Source organism: Drosophila elegans, unplaced genomic scaffold (assembly GCF_018152505.1).
Source record: "Drosophila elegans isolate 14027-0461.03 unplaced genomic scaffold, ASM1815250v1 contig_149, whole genome shotgun sequence".
NCBI classification, from domain to species: domain Eukaryota; kingdom Metazoa; phylum Arthropoda; class Insecta; order Diptera; family Drosophilidae; genus Drosophila; species Drosophila elegans.
The window spans coordinates 26,536,722-26,551,945 of NW_024545513.1; the positions used below are offsets into that span (position 1 = coordinate 26,536,722).

At 39.5% G+C, this 15,224-nt stretch overlaps 4 protein-coding genes across 6 annotated transcripts; 2 read left to right on the forward strand and 2 right to left on the reverse strand.

The window, feature by feature from the left end:
• Positions 1-440: 440 nt before the first annotated feature.
• On the reverse strand, positions 441-3,157 carry LOC108141629 (XK-related protein 6). Of its 3 annotated transcripts, XM_017265097.1 has the most exons (6): positions 3,067-3,157; positions 2,382-2,908; positions 2,163-2,318; positions 1,859-1,989; positions 1,121-1,273; positions 441-1,058 (listed from the first exon to the last, which is right to left on the reverse strand). In XM_017265097.1, exons 2-6 carry the CDS (start codon positions 2,603-2,605, stop codon positions 670-672), a joined length of 1,053 nt encoding a protein of 350 aa, XP_017120586.1. In that variant the 5' UTR covers positions 2,606-2,908; positions 3,067-3,157; the 3' UTR covers positions 441-669. The 3 variants fall into 3 exon arrangements, 2 of the variants coding, with proteins under 2 accessions (XP_017120586.1, XP_017120588.1); XM_017265099.2 differs by lacking the exon at positions 3,067-3,157 and having other exon boundaries at positions 441-664; positions 2,382-3,002; XR_001774250.2 differs by lacking the exons at positions 441-1,058; positions 3,067-3,157 and having other exon boundaries at positions 1,182-1,273; positions 1,712-1,989; positions 2,382-2,998.
• A 78-nt stretch (positions 3,158-3,235) lies between these two features.
• Positions 3,236-4,909, forward strand: LOC108141627 (27 kDa glycoprotein). Its single transcript, XM_017265096.2, has one exon. The coding sequence runs from the start codon at positions 3,461-3,463 to the stop codon at positions 4,370-4,372; it is 912 nt and encodes a 303-aa protein (XP_017120585.1). The 5' UTR covers positions 3,236-3,460; the 3' UTR covers positions 4,373-4,909.
• A 2,494-nt stretch (positions 4,910-7,403) lies between these two features.
• LOC108141616 (peptidyl-prolyl cis-trans isomerase) lies at positions 7,404-9,960 on the forward strand. Its single transcript, XM_017265082.2, has 2 exons — positions 7,404-7,676; positions 9,020-9,960. The coding sequence occupies exons 1-2, from the start codon at positions 7,419-7,421 to the stop codon at positions 9,443-9,445; spliced, it is 684 nt and encodes a 227-aa protein (XP_017120571.1). The 5' UTR covers positions 7,404-7,418; the 3' UTR covers positions 9,446-9,960.
• On the reverse strand, positions 9,961-14,810 carry LOC108141615 (WASH complex subunit 4). Its single transcript, XM_017265081.2, has 9 exons — positions 14,703-14,810; positions 14,129-14,637; positions 13,839-14,063; positions 12,687-13,787; positions 12,377-12,629; positions 11,769-11,923; positions 11,276-11,702; positions 10,477-10,682; positions 9,961-10,421 (listed from the first exon to the last, which is right to left on the reverse strand). The coding sequence occupies exons 1-9, from the start codon at positions 14,734-14,736 to the stop codon at positions 9,981-9,983; spliced, it is 3,351 nt and encodes a 1,116-aa protein (XP_017120570.1). The 5' UTR covers positions 14,737-14,810; the 3' UTR covers positions 9,961-9,980.
• Positions 14,811-15,224: the final 414 nt, after the last annotated feature.

The window sequence follows — 15,224 nt, forward strand, 5'->3', positions numbered from 1 at the left end:
ATTTCGGTTGGATTTACGACATAAGACGCGTGCAAAAATCTAAATAAAACAAAGAAATTTAGCAGGGTTCTGCCGATTTGCTGCAGAAGTAATACGAAACGGAAGATTATTAAATGCATGTAAAATTATCCACTATAAGCAACTGCTCCGCTATAAAAAAACAAAGCTTAAAATTTAAAATGTTTTGTTTCAACCAAAACTTAGTAAAAGAAATGGCAAATTTATTGCATGTGGCTATTATTTTGGTCAAAAGTCTTACTTTTTCACCGTCTTCTCATCGCTCCTCCAAAAAATACTGTAATGTAAATTGGCTTTAACCCTAGTAATCAGATCGACGAACAGTTTCGTGTGTGTGTTACGGAGTTACTCTCAGTTAGCTGGGCTTGTTGACAAACGGAAAACACTTTAAACGTAACCCGCCAGCTTGAAAATACATTAAATCAATACTGTAAATGTATTTGTAAGGTTTAACAATATAAAATTATGAATTACATTCTTTATAATAGTTTTCAGCTATATTTTGGATCGCATGGATGGGGAATATTTTGTCGCTATTAATGTATTCGATTTTGCTGTTATTTTTTCCGGTTATTTGCCTCTCGCTCTCTCTCATGACTGACGGACGCATTTCGTCGATCCAAGTACTAAGCTTTATAGAGTTTTACTATATTAAAAATATGTTGGTATAGTATTAGGATGGCAGTTAGAGTAGTAAAAAAGTATGAGCATGATGCCGACAACATACAAGACAATTATGGCAATCGAAAGATATAAGGGAATATACAGGGCGCAGGCGAATGTGTTTTGCAATAAACAAAACGTAAGGTAAAATGCATATTTATACTTGGTTGGTGAATCCTTAACGGGGGTAAAAATAAATAGGTACACTACGCCAAAGCAAAGGCAGTACAGGTAGTTCATAAGCCGAGATTCGGCGATCATTGGAGAGTCTACCAGAAACAAAACAGAACCACACAAGCAAGCGTGCGTTGCACAGATGATCAGTGTTTCCACGGGAAAAAGACTGGCCATGTATGCGATGCAAAGCGTTCTCGAAACTACAAAATAAAATATAAATACTAGAGACTTGACGTGCTGGGAACCTCTACTAACTACTAACCGGTAAGACAAAGCAGGAACATAAATTGCAAAAATCTACCCTTTGCCGGAATATCATGTTTGTCCAGCTGTACCAAGCGGTTGGAGTGATTGTGCGCCTGGATACACCACGCTATGTTTCCAAAGTAGACGACGAAGGCAATAACGCGATAGTCTGAAAATATAGTTTAAAAATGTTGTTTCACTTTCGTCGAATGACATTACAGTGCTAAAATAAATGGAAACCAATATTTAATCAATTGAAAAGGATTTTTAGATAAATTATATACGTTCGTTAAATTTATCCTGAACACTGCATTTGGTATAGCAACGTTTTCCCTAAATTTGTAATACAGCTTACGATAGGTACAACCAAAAGTTTTCTTGTACAAGTTAAAATGTTTAGTTAAAGTTACGACGAATCCTAAAAGTGTTCTAGATAAAACTGTTAGTTTTACTTCGGAGGTGGTAATCGGGGAAATCAAAGATAAATATTAGAAGAAATTGGGGCTAATTCGTTTTTTTTTACCCCCTTTCGCCTATTGGTAAAACTTTGAAAACTAGATATTGTAAAATGAACTGTGAAAAATAAAACAAAACTCAACGATTTTACCTTGTAAATTGTGTACAGTAATAGTGTTCAAACGATCGGTTTTGAAATTATAGGGGGCCCCGACATTGAAAACATGAGTTGTGAGAAAATTTAGAAAATACACTCATGAACAACAAAGTAACTCATTAAGTATTATGTGCATGTTACAAGTAAAGTCCTTTATCGATCGCAGCACTATGACGAGTTGTAATACTTTCTGCGGTGCGGATTCCAGGAATGAATCAAAAAGCCGCACGAAGCCAACATTGCACTCTTCCGTCAAAAGTTTTTGATAGTATCTAAAAATGAAATTATATCAAACAAATTAATTTTTTTTTATCCATTCTAAACGGTTATGGATCACCTTTACAAACTTCTAGCGAAACGCAATCATAAAGAGCGTAACAACTGAAGGCGATGTACATATGGATGTACAAGGCTGACGAGCTCATGTCTCATAGCCTTCACTCACCTTATCTCCTCCTCTTGGTCATCCCGCTTTTTAGCCTCGCTATATTTCAGTGCATAATTGAGGGCGTAGCCATCGCGGAAAAGATACGAGATCACGGCGTTTGAGTACACGCCTCTGTCCACGATGCGTTCTTGGCCCAAATGGGCGGCCCTTAAACTGAAATTAAAGCTATGTATCACCGCCTGGGCTGATTTTGGCAAGCTCCTGCCGATCTCTTACATGTGAATGTATATAACCGATGTGACTACCATGGGCACAATGATCGAGCCCACTGTCCATGCACAGTATCCGTAGGATTCTTCCATCCAATACTCCAAGGCCAGGCTCCAGTTGATAAAAATGGAAACAAATCTCCATGGAATGGAAACCCCTGTTAGCATCATGCTTAATTTGGAGATCGGCTCCATGGTGAGCGCGTCCATTTCCGTCCTTTGTTCGGCCATAGCATCATCTTCACTTCCCCAGACTATAAAATCGCTCTTTGCTACATAATTTCGACTTGGTCAACTTGAACCAAGTTCACAACATTACATTAGAGAGGAAAATTAAAGAAGCGAAATCCGCGTGAACTTGTTCGATTGAACCACCAATGGATCTCAATTCAATGCTATCGGAAACAAATCCCAATCCCAATCGATAGCCTAATCCTTGCTGATGATATATATTAATCTACAAATATTTAGGGTGTTCCATAATTGCTGAATTGTCGAAAATTCAAACAGCTGGTCTGCGTTACTGTATTATTTCTAAACATTTTTCAAGCAAGTGAAATTTCACTCATTTATTTGATTTCATAGTTAATATAAAAGTTGGAAAAGATATAAAGCACGCAAAAGTCAGGGCGAAATATAGGGAATCAGGCATTTAATCGTCTAGTGAATATTGCGGAAATGTTTACACTTACATATGTAGTTACAATATTTTTAGTATGAGTACACCATGATGTGGTCATTAAAATTTTATATTAATGGCAAACCCCTATATCTTCCGCAACGCAACAAAGAAATGAGAAGTTGACATCGATAATCGCCCCAAAACAGTATGTGGGTGTGCTATCGATAGTGTTATCGCTGTTTATACACCTCTAGCCGACGGAGGGATGGATTGTAATATGCAATCATAATTAAATTAATTTTTCCCAATTGCTTGTATGCATATTCTGTGATTTCGATTTCCCAAAGCAAATGATTATGTTATGGTTGCTTAATCGAGAGAAAGCGTTATAGTGCAAGACTCAGATGACCTTATTAACGGAGACAAAGGTGAAAAAGGTGGAAAAGGAACAGTAAAAACTCAAAATGAACAGGACATTTTTGGCCAATGCAATCTGCGTATTATCGCTAGTTCTCCTCAATAATATTGGCATACGCGGCCAGCTGGACATCGAGCAGATCCAGACACAACTGCCAGAACAGCTTAGCAAGACGAATTTTAGCATTAACGATGCCAAGGAACTGATCCGCAACAAATGCATCGAGGTGGCCGGCGAGGAGGCGGGTGGCCAGGCGTACGGTGAGATCGAATCCGGATTTGTGGTCCTGGGTGAGTGTCTAAATGGCATTGTCAACTACACGGCGATACAGCAGGAAATCCAGGAGGCCAGCCCCAAGGGCGAGCTCGATGTGGTGTTCAATAAATACTGCATCCGGCGATCCAATGCCGTTGAGTGCATCGATGAGTTCACGGCCAAGGTCACGCCCTGCCTGGTCGAAGAGGAACGGGAGGGCCAGGATGTGTTCAAGCGGATCATTCAAAGCCTGCTCAACTTCGTTTGTCACAAGGACGGCGACCAGATAGCCCTCTTCATCGCCGAACAGGGTCCTGAGTGCATCGAGTCGCAGAAGGACAACATCCAGCAGTGCGTGAACAGCACGTTTGCGGAGTATCTAAACTTCTCGGACCTGCAGGACAATCGTATCAAGTCGATCCCCAAGCTGACCGTGGGACAAAAGCAGTGCGACGAAATGATGACCCTGCAATCCTGCGTGGTCAACAAGCTGGAGAAGTGCGAGGACATAACTCCGGCCAATCTCGTGGAGTCAATGTTCAACTTTATCAGAAACCAAACACTTTGCCGTGACAACCAAAAATCTCCAATGGTCGCTGCAGCCAGCGGAAGCCGAGGGACCCAAAAAATACCACTCAATGTTTTTTATTATCTCGGTTTCTATTGGTTTATTTTGCGATTGGCTTTTCAAAAATCTCCCTAGTTTTAAGCTGCATAGTTCTTCCGATAGGCAAGGCCAATATCTAAACTTTGTTTAATGCTTAAGCTTACTAACACAAAGCGAATAATCAAAAAGCACGTAAATCACTATGATAAAGTAACGCGGTTGCTAATTATGGGTCTGTGGAACCGGTGTCCATAGTTCAACATCTTTCCAGAAATGCCCTCATGAAAACACTACGATTTTCATTTGTATTTGTACTCAACTGTCAAGATTAGTATAAAATACTATTAAAATTCTCCGAAGGTATTTGGTTTTTTAAGCTTCCCTTCCTTTGGTTTTTGTTATGCGTTTATCTCAATAGATTTAAAATAAATTTGTTCCGTAGATTATTATTCTTATTAAGGGTAGCTGATGGAAATATCACTATTTTATAGTGGGCAGGGTAACGGTTCTGGATAAAAGTAATACTTTACATTATGCATTAATAGTTTTACAAATGAATATACGTATCATTGTTGTAAAAATAAAGTGATCAAATTGAAAATAAATATTTTGTTACTAATAAATTAAAAAAAATACTTTTTTCATTTTTATTTATTTAAACACTATACTTTTATATTTCTATACCCTTGCAAAGGGTGTTACCAGAAGCTTGTCACGCAGTGAAGGAGACATTTCCCACCCTATATATATTTTATATATTGTCTTTTTATTGCAGATAGTATATAAGTCGGAAGGAGCCGGATCGGACGACTACATCAAATAGCTCCGATTGGAACAATCAAAAAAAAAAATAAATAAAAAACAAAATTATAACTTATCTGCTTTTTATATACTTTTCGAGAAATAGTAATGGTTTAATTTTTGGAATACCTTAAAATCGGACGACTATTTCATATAGTTCCCAAAGAAATAATCAAAAAAATATATGAAAAATATTAAAACTTCGCTGTTTTTCAATTTAATGTATTGTACTTTGATGCAAGTAATGATTTATTGTTTTAGAATAACAGTTTTAATTGAGCGTTAAAATCATCATAGCTTCACTCTTGTTAAAGGGTATATTAACTTCGGATTGTCAAAGGTTGCTTTCCTTCTTGCTTCAAGCCTAGTACTCCAATCGACGAAAACCGTTCCCCGCCAATGAGAGAGAACGAGAGGCAAATAACCGGCGAACACTTTTCGATAGTGCCCTTTTGCACGTTGGTAATCAGATCGACGGAAAAAATACTAGAAAAGTGCAGAGCGTTGCCAGACGTTCGCCTCATTCATTGACAAATTCATTGAAGCTCAAAGACAACTATATGGATACGGCTTGAGAATTTTTTGGTTATAAAATCACACTGCCTTTTTAACGTTTAATTCAAACTTTATGGTTTTGTTTATTTTATTGTGTTTTTGTATACATTTAAGCCTCGCTTTATCATTTCGTTTTGTCCTCAACTCCAACAAATTAGCAAAATTTTACTTTTTTGGTATCGTCATACGTTTGTCCTGCTCGCGCTTACGTAATATCGTATAGTTAAAAAAATAAATGATCAATGAATGAGGACAACAATGTAGTGTCATAAGCCCATGAACGTTTGTCAGGCCCTGGCGAAGAGAATAAAAAATGTAATCTTTGGTGTTGTTGCATTTAAACTTGCAAGCGAAATGGAGTGAAATACGAAAAAGCAGCGTATCTGCCACCATTCGAATACCAATTTTAACTCTGGCGTCGTTTACATTCAACATCTTCGATTTTGCTTTGTTAAATTAAATTGTTTGCCAGCAAGCCCAGCTGATTGACAGTATGACCGAAGAACTCAGATCGACGAAATACGTTCGTCACCTATGAGAGAGAGTGAGAGGCAATTAACCGGCGGACACTTTTCGTCGCACTGGTTCAGAAATCAACGAAAAAATACAAGAAAATTGCAAAGCGTTTACAGATTTCTGAGATGAAATGGATGGAAAAACCGAAAAAAAAACTCACAAAAATCTACCACAATAATAAAATGTTGACGACAAAATATTCCCGATCTATCTTGGTGCCACTTTTCTGATATCAATTTTCGTGACGAAAATTAATAAAGCATTCGAAGCTCAAGCGTAGTACACAGATCGACGAATGGTTTCGCCAGCGAAAAAACTTCGCTCCTTCCTTCTATAATTACGAAGACACAACTGGTCCCAACACGTAATCACCAAATATATGAAAATAAATAAGTTTAAACAAGTCATTGACAAATAGCAGCTATACGGCTGTTTAATGAAACAGCTGTTTTGATAAATTTTCAGCAATTCAGAGATTCAGCCGCATAGAGTATACCAAAATTCTATTATTTAATTGCATGAGCTCAAAACAAGACGAACTTTTATGTATCATATTTTAACTATGCTGCGAAAAAATTTGGATATCTTTTACCTCCCATATCTCAACGTAACTTTTGTTCTTCCCAAAAAAAAATAGACTGAGTGATCTTCTTCAAGTATTATTTGCAGGATTGCAAATTATGCTGGCGTTTAAGCCCCGGTAGACTGTGGCATTGTGAATTGGAGTTTCAGTTTTTTACCATCTCAAACAGTTATTTAGTGATGGGATCAAAATATACTAAATATACTGGGTGAGACAGAACAAGATAGGAACAGCAAAGGGAAAATTCGGGACGGCAAATTTTTAGGCACCCTAAATTGAATTGAATTGAATTCATTGACGCATTAAAACACATTTAGCATAATGCGACATTTATTTACACAGGGACTCCCATAAGGCAAAATGTCGAATTAAAAATAATTGCGATAAATATATGCGATTAAAAGTCATTTTCCCCGAACATATTTAGTAATAATAACGGAAAATAGATTCGTTTAGGACCATGTTGTATTTTTGACAATCGTTTTCCTTTTATCAACAAAAACCAGAAAATAGTAAGTAATATTTTCTGATCAGTGATGACGGTGAACGTGTCCACTTTTTCGCTGTGAAGGAAATGGACCGAAAAGTGCGTTCGTATCTGCCCTAAAGTGATGTAACAGCTCGCGATGGGTGGAATCGAACACCCCGCCCATCGTGTATGTAGTATCATACACGCGGTCATACACGATGGTCTCTTTCGGTGCAACTCTGATTCGTCACTTTCGGTATAAGTCGGCAGCGGCATTTCACATTGCTGAGTCCGCCATTTTAACTAAAAAATCTATAACCCTAGCTTCGTCGGCGTGCACTGCGAATAGGGGTCAGTTGCAATTCGGAATTCAGATTGTTCGCGATTATTCGAAAGCATCCAAGATGAGTACTTTGCCTAAGGTATTTTTCGATATGACCGCCGATGGCGAGCCCCTCGGTAGGATAATAATGGAGGTAAGTTAAATAATTTTAAATGCAAGATAGGACGGTTTTTTTTATTTGTGAAGATTATTACTATAGATATCCAAAAACACGTGATTTTTAAATTTTTATTTTTTTGTGCAGCCTTTAGTTCTGCTAGTATATGCCGCAAGTGCTGTGTACACACATATTTTTGACTTACATACATATAATATGCAAAAAAAAAAGACATTTTAACAAGACGCATTGCTTTTGCATATGTATATATTAGCCTAGAACTTCCTTATTTTCCATATTTGTACACTCATGCCTGAGTAATTGCATGACAATGTACTCTACTGTATAATTCGTACCTTAATCGCTTTTACAGCCGTTGAAAATCGTAATCTTTGTAGAAGTGGAATTTTTTTTTTAATTTAATTGACGTGTCGGCAAACGTTTGCGAGTGTGGTGCAATTTTTACCGGTATTCATATGTATATGGGTGTCGTACATATGTACATTTTTCTGTTGTGTGCGAGTTGCTGTCCCATACTCACGCAGATCAATACAGATACCATAACCTCCAAGCGGTCACTCACGTATGTACAGTGTACACAGAGATATTCGGGTGTGAATGCGCGAGTTCTGTAAACCCGTTTAAAAAATGAACTCAGTTTTAATTCCGTTGATGATGTAATTTTCATTTGTCTATTAAGTTAGAGTTTATATTGCATCGGGCTGTATTTTTAGCAGCCGGGTCAAGTCATTGGCCGGATAGACAGTCAACCCACATGTCTGGGGACATCTAAAAATGATACACTTAAATACAGTGGGCAAACATTAATAAAAATGCCTAAACGTACTTATAATTTCATTTTGTTAGTTTTTTATTAAGTTAAATAAGCCCTAGCATGCCTCCAAAATTTCAAATCGGAAATTTAACGATTTTTTCTTGGTATTTAACATTCAAAATAAAAAAAATTCTACTATGTGTTTTAATTGACAATTTATAAGATAAATTATTAACATGTTGTGACTTTCGGGGAGGCTAATTGATTTGAAAGGCGCGAAATTTGAAAGCACTGGAAATGTATTGGGACGGCCCAAAATTGCATTAATATTATGACCGCATACCAAACTATTGAACTCAAAGTATATAACTCGCACCTTCTTTTGCGATTTTAAAGCAAAGTTACAAAATATTTGAACCAAATATCTAAGGGCTGTTATCTTATTTGTAAATTCATAGCGGGGTCAAAAATGCGGATGTTTTTTATTTAAAATGGCCTTTAGTTTGGCAGCATAATTTGTACAAGTCAAAGCACCGACCAACGATTTTATTATTTTTTATTTTGTACTAATTAAAATTTCTGTATATTTGATTGCCTCTTTTAGCTGCGCTCCGACGTCGTGCCTAAGACCGCCGAGAACTTCCGCGCCTTGTGCACCGGCGAAAAGGGATTCGGCTACAAGGGCTCTATTTTCCACCGCGTCATCCCCAACTTTATGTGCCAGGGCGGCGACTTCACCAACCACAACGGCACTGGTGGCAAGTCCATCTACGGCAACAAGTTCCCCGACGAGAACTTCCAGCTGAAGCACACTGGCTCTGGAATCCTGTCGATGGCCAACGCTGGCGCCAACACGAACGGATCCCAGTTCTTTATTTGCACCGTGAAGACAGCTTGGTTGGACAACAAGCACGTCGTCTTCGGCGAGGTCGTTGAGGGCCTGGATGTGGTCAAAAAGATCGAATCTTACGGCTCGCAGTCCGGCAAGACCTCTAAGAAGATCATGGTTGCTAATTCTGGTTCTCTTTAAGAATGCAGACAAAGCAAGATTACAAGAAGAAAAATCTGTTAAGACGAAAACCATTTGCATTTTCTCCCTACATTTTTTTTTACCAACTACTGTAATATTACGAAATACAATACAACATATTTTCAATAGACATGTTTAACTATTCCCATTGGGTTTCTGGCCATTAAATTGTATATGGGGGCCAAAATTCAATATAAATAGAGCCTCGTTATGTCAGTTAGTAAGTTTCGAGATTACATGCATGAAAACACTGTCTAAATTGTCTATGTTACTTTCGATCGGATAGTAAAGATCGCAAAGCAGGCTATGTCTATGGCTTAAACATATAACTTTCACATTTCCATTGAAAAAAAAAGCGAGACACGTGCGCATAAACGAGGGGCTTAGCAAAATGTTTGATGTTAATATCGGCATGCAAAACTAACGCTATATATACCAACGTTCTACGATATGTACCGGAATCGGAATTGTATTTTCGTCTTAATAAAGGTCAATAAACGGCACCCAACTACTGATCAGTGTGTTGTCAACAGTTTTATTGGAAGAATATTTCGGAGCTGCTCAGGGTGGCGTACAGTAGATTGTATTCATGTTCATATGCATTCATATGTCGTTCTGTTATGGCCACCGTCTGCAAGAGCTTCTCGTCCAGCTGCTCGGATGCAGTCTGTTGGCGCTTCAGGACGTCGCGCACCTTGTAGCGCTCCTCGTTCAGGTGCTGGGTGGTGGTTTGGCTCCAGCCCAGCTCATGGAACTCCAACTGCTGGTTCAGCAGGTTGAGAATGTAGACCAGGCCGATGGCAAAGCCATCCTCGAACAGCGAGATCTTGGTCTGGTCCTTCTTGTGGATCTTGAGCTTCTGCTTAACCCTGTAGTCGATGTAGTTCATTATGAGCGCAGGCGTGATCAGGTAGAAGGTTTTAAGGTGATGGTTATGTGGATTGCATAGGAAAGGCTGAAAACCTTGTAGGAGCAGCTAAAATACAAATTGATAAGAAGTTGCATTCTTGACTCACTCGCATTTAACTCACCTTAAAGTAATTTGTGCTGTCCGAATAGCATTCTTTCATGTGGCCTAGGCTCTTTTCGTACTCCTTGATGGAGCCCTCTGTGGCCTCGTGCACTTTAGTGCCTCCGGATTTAAAGTTACTGTCAAGCCTGGTCTTATATGAACGGCTCCTAAAGTTCGCGTTCTTGCTTCCTGCCTGCAGGAGGCGCACATAGCCCACAGCATTGCCTAAAGTTAAACCGAATAATTACCAAAATCATTCAAATTTTTAATTAACTAAAGTCCTGGAGGTTCAGGAAGACCAATCTTAACAGATAGAGGTATTTAATGGATCACATGTAGAAGACATATAAAGAGATATGTAGAGACATGTGTAGCTTGAAAGTTTATCTCGGTGAGGGGTTCGATTTTTTGCATGCGGAAAGATAATATGCATATATAATGGCGTCGGAAAGATTTCCTTCTCCCTTGTAAAATCGTTTGCTTAATATAACACGTTTTACTCTTTCAACAAAAAGTGTTCCTATCGCATCTATTCTCTAGGTTTTTTTTTCTTGCGGATTCGGGGAGGTTGAATTTGAAAATGTTTTTTTTTTTTTTGCTCAACAGCTTCAATGTCGGAGGTTTAGGAACCTTTAAAGCCTCGAGTTACAAACTCTTCACTATGCTTCCGGCCTTTTACAAATAGTAGTAAGACTAGTGTACTTTATATAATCATAGAAAACTAGAATTTTTCAGAAATATGTATGAACCAGCTGACCACGAAATAAATTTGGAATAGAGTATCGGATTGGGCGTATAGAAGTATATATTTTACCTACCGACTTGGGTGATAACCTTTCTAAATAGGTCCATATAGGTCTCGCCGTTGCTAGAACAACCCAGTTTTCTGATCTTCTTGAGAAAGCTGTCAGCGCGCTCGTATGGATACGATTGGTAGGACTGGCTGTGCTTGTGCTCCGAGTGAAAACGTAGCTCTTTGAGCAGCCGCGATTTGATCTGCTCGTCGTGCAGAAAAGTGGAGAAGGTGTAGAACTTCTGGCGCAGGAACTGGTAAATGAAGTTAACCGTGGTGTTGATGATCCCGGTGCCGTGCGTCTGCACCGAGTTGGCCACATGCCGTGTGCCGATGATGTCCAGGTGCTTGCTCTTGCTGTGCGTCTCCACAAACAACTGCAGGTTCATATTGTAGGCATAGGAGGAGGCAAACGTGTGGATATTGCGCATGATCTGGAGCACGTCTATACCCTGCCGGTTCAATAACGAAGCGGATTAATGAGGTAATGGGGCAGACTGGAGAGCTTGGCTGATTACTTGGTCAATGATCTGCTTGGGCAGGTGGTCATCCATGGGACGGAGCTGCAGGACCTTGTTCGCCAAATGACGCATCTTTTCATATGACTTCCAGTCGTGCGGGGCGATTGTCGTTAGGTTGTAGAACGTTGCAGTAAAATAGTTTTCTAGGTGATCTAAAAGAACCGTTAAAAGTCGGTATCATTACCCGAAAACCCACGAAAGAAGTATAGCTGTGCACTAACATTTTTATTGGTGCTTTTATAAGCGAAATTCATTTTTTTCACTTCCAAAATTTGCAATGCAATCGACAGTGCTTCCTGAATAATTTTTCTCTTTATCAAAATAGTTAGATTTTTTCATTTAGTTTGATTTTGCGGTAAGTTTTGTTCGCACACCAGTGATTTTCTGTTGCATTTTTACATGGAAATTCTATTACAACTAATAGAATTGTCAAAATAATATCTTAAATAATTGCTAATTTGGGACCGACAAACCTTACATTCCTTGATCAATGTTGTAAAAAATATACGAACTACATAAATTTAAAACTATAAATTTATTTAGTTTATATATTAATAGGAACAAATACAATTTTGGGCTAAGGCAAAATCTAGGTAAGCACTTACCTCTAATAATATTGAACTCTCCCACGTTTTCAGTAGACCCTGCATTGATGCAAAGGCGATAGTCTAACGCACTTTGCTGGAATGGTTGCTCTTGATTCTGGAACAGGTGCGAAAGGGCCTCCACCCGCAGAAAGAACTCAAAGTGGTTACTTAAAAACGCGATAATAGAGTCGCTGGCCGATTGTTTGGGAAACCTCGAACCCCTGAATAGAGCCATGCTCTTGTCCAGGTGATGGCTCACCGACACAAAGTTCTGCAGATGAAAGGTCAAAATAGATGTAGCATTGTCTTGTGTAGAGTGTATTATTACCTGTAGGGAGTACGGATTACGCTGCATCTCAGTGTAATCCTTCAGCACCGCATTGTTCATAAAACAGTAACTATATATCAGGCTCGGCGAGTGCGACGAGTCCAATTGCCCCCTGATATCGCGCATAAGGTTGCTGATGTTATTAGCTCGAAGTATAATCGACCTGATCAGCTTCTGGTTATCGGCAGGCAGGATGCGATTATCGAGGAACTCGCCAAGTGCCAGATTTATAAAAGTCAGTCGGTTTTTGCTTGGGAAACCCATAATGGACTTCTCAACCAGCTTCATCGTTGACAAAAAGTTCATCTTGCGCTGCAGCAGCTTGAGATCAGCGATCTTCTTTTTTGTGGTGTGTAGCAAGTGCAGGACCTTTTGTTTCTGCCATTGAATCAGCGAGCTGATAAATCGCACGAAGCTTATTTGGTTTGTCTCGAAGGTATTCTGAAGAACCTTTAGGTACTGAAGCAATCGAGTTACCACGAACCAGTCAAACTTGGACAAGGGCGTCATGAGGGCCGCGTGGCGGTTGATCAGGGCGACTGCCAGGACGGTGACCTGCTCTGCATAGGAGTGGCCTGCGAGAATCAGCTGCGAGAAGGTCTTTAGGTGACCAAAGACTCCGGCATCGAACACTCTCTGCATTTGAATCGACCACAGCGAGATCTGGGTGCCCAACAGGCGGCAGCTCTTCTGGTCGCTGAGCTTGAATTTATCCAGGACTGTGCTATGAATTTTTGGACCGTGGGGATCTTGGGTTCGAGTTGGTGACTTCATCAGTGTTTTGACGTGTTGCGAAAGGAATGCGGAGGGCGACCAGAAAACACTTTGGTTGAGGGGCACCTGCTGATGCCTGCCCACCAAGTCGACAACGCTCCGGACTAATTTTGCCTCCATTTGGATGCCAAACTCATGTACCACCACAACGAAGGAAGTCAGGCGAATGATGTGCTTGGGGTCCTCGTAGTTTCTATATTCGTTGTTCTGACTTACATCGATGTCAAGAAACTGTTTGCGAATGTAGGCATTGGAATGCTGGGTGATGCTGTTCACAACGTTCAGGCTGAAGTCCTTTTTCAACTCCATAAGGCTATCTAGAAGAATCTGTTTAACAAATTAATTGTGTAATTTTCCCTCATTTGGAGTAATCTATACCCGAAAGAAATCCTTAGTGATCAGACTCTCGATGTCAACTAGGGACCCACTAAGGCCGTTGAGCTCCATGCTCGTGTACTGGTGAGAGGATAGTCTACTGTTGTTGGACAACGTAACTAGCCTTTTCTTGTAAAGTGACCACATGGCGGAGATCTTTGATTGGTTCGCCAGTTCGTTGAAAACGACAACGTGCTCCAGTAATTCAGCCATAGCATCGAAGACAGCCTGTTGATTAAAGTGGAGCAGATTCCAATTGCTTTCTTTACTTTATTTCAAACCGTTTTACTCACGAATATGTGGACTTCAGTGATGTCCACTGGCACACGCACGGCTGCGGCTATTTGCCTCCACAGATTTTGAAGTATCAGAATCATGCGTTTAAGCAAAAAGTAGACCTGACACAGGAAATCAATGGAGCTACTCATGCCAACCAAGGCTCCTTCCAAGACGGCGCTCTCGGAAGATTGGAAATGTGACGAGTCGTCCAGCCGAAAATCGCTGAACAGAAAGGCGAGCTGAAACCTTCTTGCTTTCCGGGACAAGTTTCGGCACTGGTTGCACAGATTCGCCAAAGTCGTTAGGGGTTTGTTTGCCATAAGCTCCGATTCCTCAAAGTTCTTATCCGAAACGATGGAGTCGTTGTTAACGAATTTCACCTCTATTACGGGTGCCATATATATAGATGATGCAGGCTCGAAAACATCGGAATTTGGGAGCTCATTCCTTAACATTTTTAATTTCCCATCGTGCTCTGACACAAAAGCGCCGTAGTCCTTCAGGATATCTTCGGCAAAGATAGCTTAAACAAAATAATGTGGGGGAAACGTTAACGCAAATTGGTGCCATTTGAATTTTCATACGTACACATAGAGCTTTGCTCGTCCTTCATGTTTACCATTTAAAATGATGTTTTTGTTTTGATTTTCGCATTAGTAATATAGTGATGGCAAGTTTTAAGTGGGTGGCTATTTTCTTCGATGTCGATATTTTTTCGATAAGTGTAATAGCCCGATTCCATTGCCACAGTTTTTATACCCTTGCAGAGGGTATTCAATTTTTATGTATATACATTCCTGATCAGCATCACCAGGTGAGTCCATCTAGCAATGTCCGTCTGTCCGTTTTTAGGCAAGCTTGTACTTCAGTTTTAAGGTAATCTGCATACAACATTCCCAAAAATTGTGGTTCTTTTACAGGGAATCCGGGTTTGACGGCTATATATGTCATATAGCTTATAGGAACGTTCAAAAAAATATTGTGGTTTCTTTTTATTTTTTTGAGTTACTGTTATGATTAAATATTTCAGAACTACGTCTTTAATTTTAATCTCCGATCGAATAATACATCGGGAAATCTTCATATCTTCACTGTTTTCAAACATTTATG

Excerpts from the sequence above, each read along its gene's own strand:
- LOC108141629 (XM_017265097.1), bottom strand. The coding sequence starts at position 2,605 with ATGGCCGAACAAAGGACGGAAATGGACGCGCTCACCATGGAGCCGATC. Across the intron at positions 2,319-2,381 it reads TCGGTTATATACATTCACAT|TTTAAGGGCCGCCCATTTGG; the intron begins GTAAGAGATCGG and ends CTTTAATTTCAG. Across the intron at positions 1,274-1,858 it reads ATCGATAAAGGACTTTACTT|ACTATCGCGTTATTGCCTTC; the intron begins GTAACATGCACA and ends CTATATTTTCAG.
- LOC108141627 (XM_017265096.2), top strand. The coding sequence starts at position 3,461 with ATGAACAGGACATTTTTGGCCAATGCAATCTGCGTATTATCGCTAGTT.
- LOC108141616 (XM_017265082.2), top strand. The coding sequence starts at position 7,419 with ATGGTCTCTTTCGGTGCAACTCTGATTCGTCACTTTCGGTATAAGTCG. Across the intron at positions 7,677-9,019 it reads TCGGTAGGATAATAATGGAG|CTGCGCTCCGACGTCGTGCC; the intron begins GTAAGTTAAATA and ends TGCCTCTTTTAG.
- LOC108141615 (XM_017265081.2), bottom strand. The coding sequence starts at position 14,736 with ATGGTAAACATGAAGGACGAGCAAAGCTCTATGT. Across the intron at positions 14,638-14,702 it reads GGACGAGCAAAGCTCTATGT|CTATCTTTGCCGAAGATATC; the intron begins GTACGTATGAAA and ends ATTTTGTTTAAG. Across the intron at positions 10,683-11,275 it reads AAAGGTTATCACCCAAGTCG|GCAATGCTGTGGGCTATGTG; the intron begins GTAGGTAAAATA and ends GTTTAACTTTAG.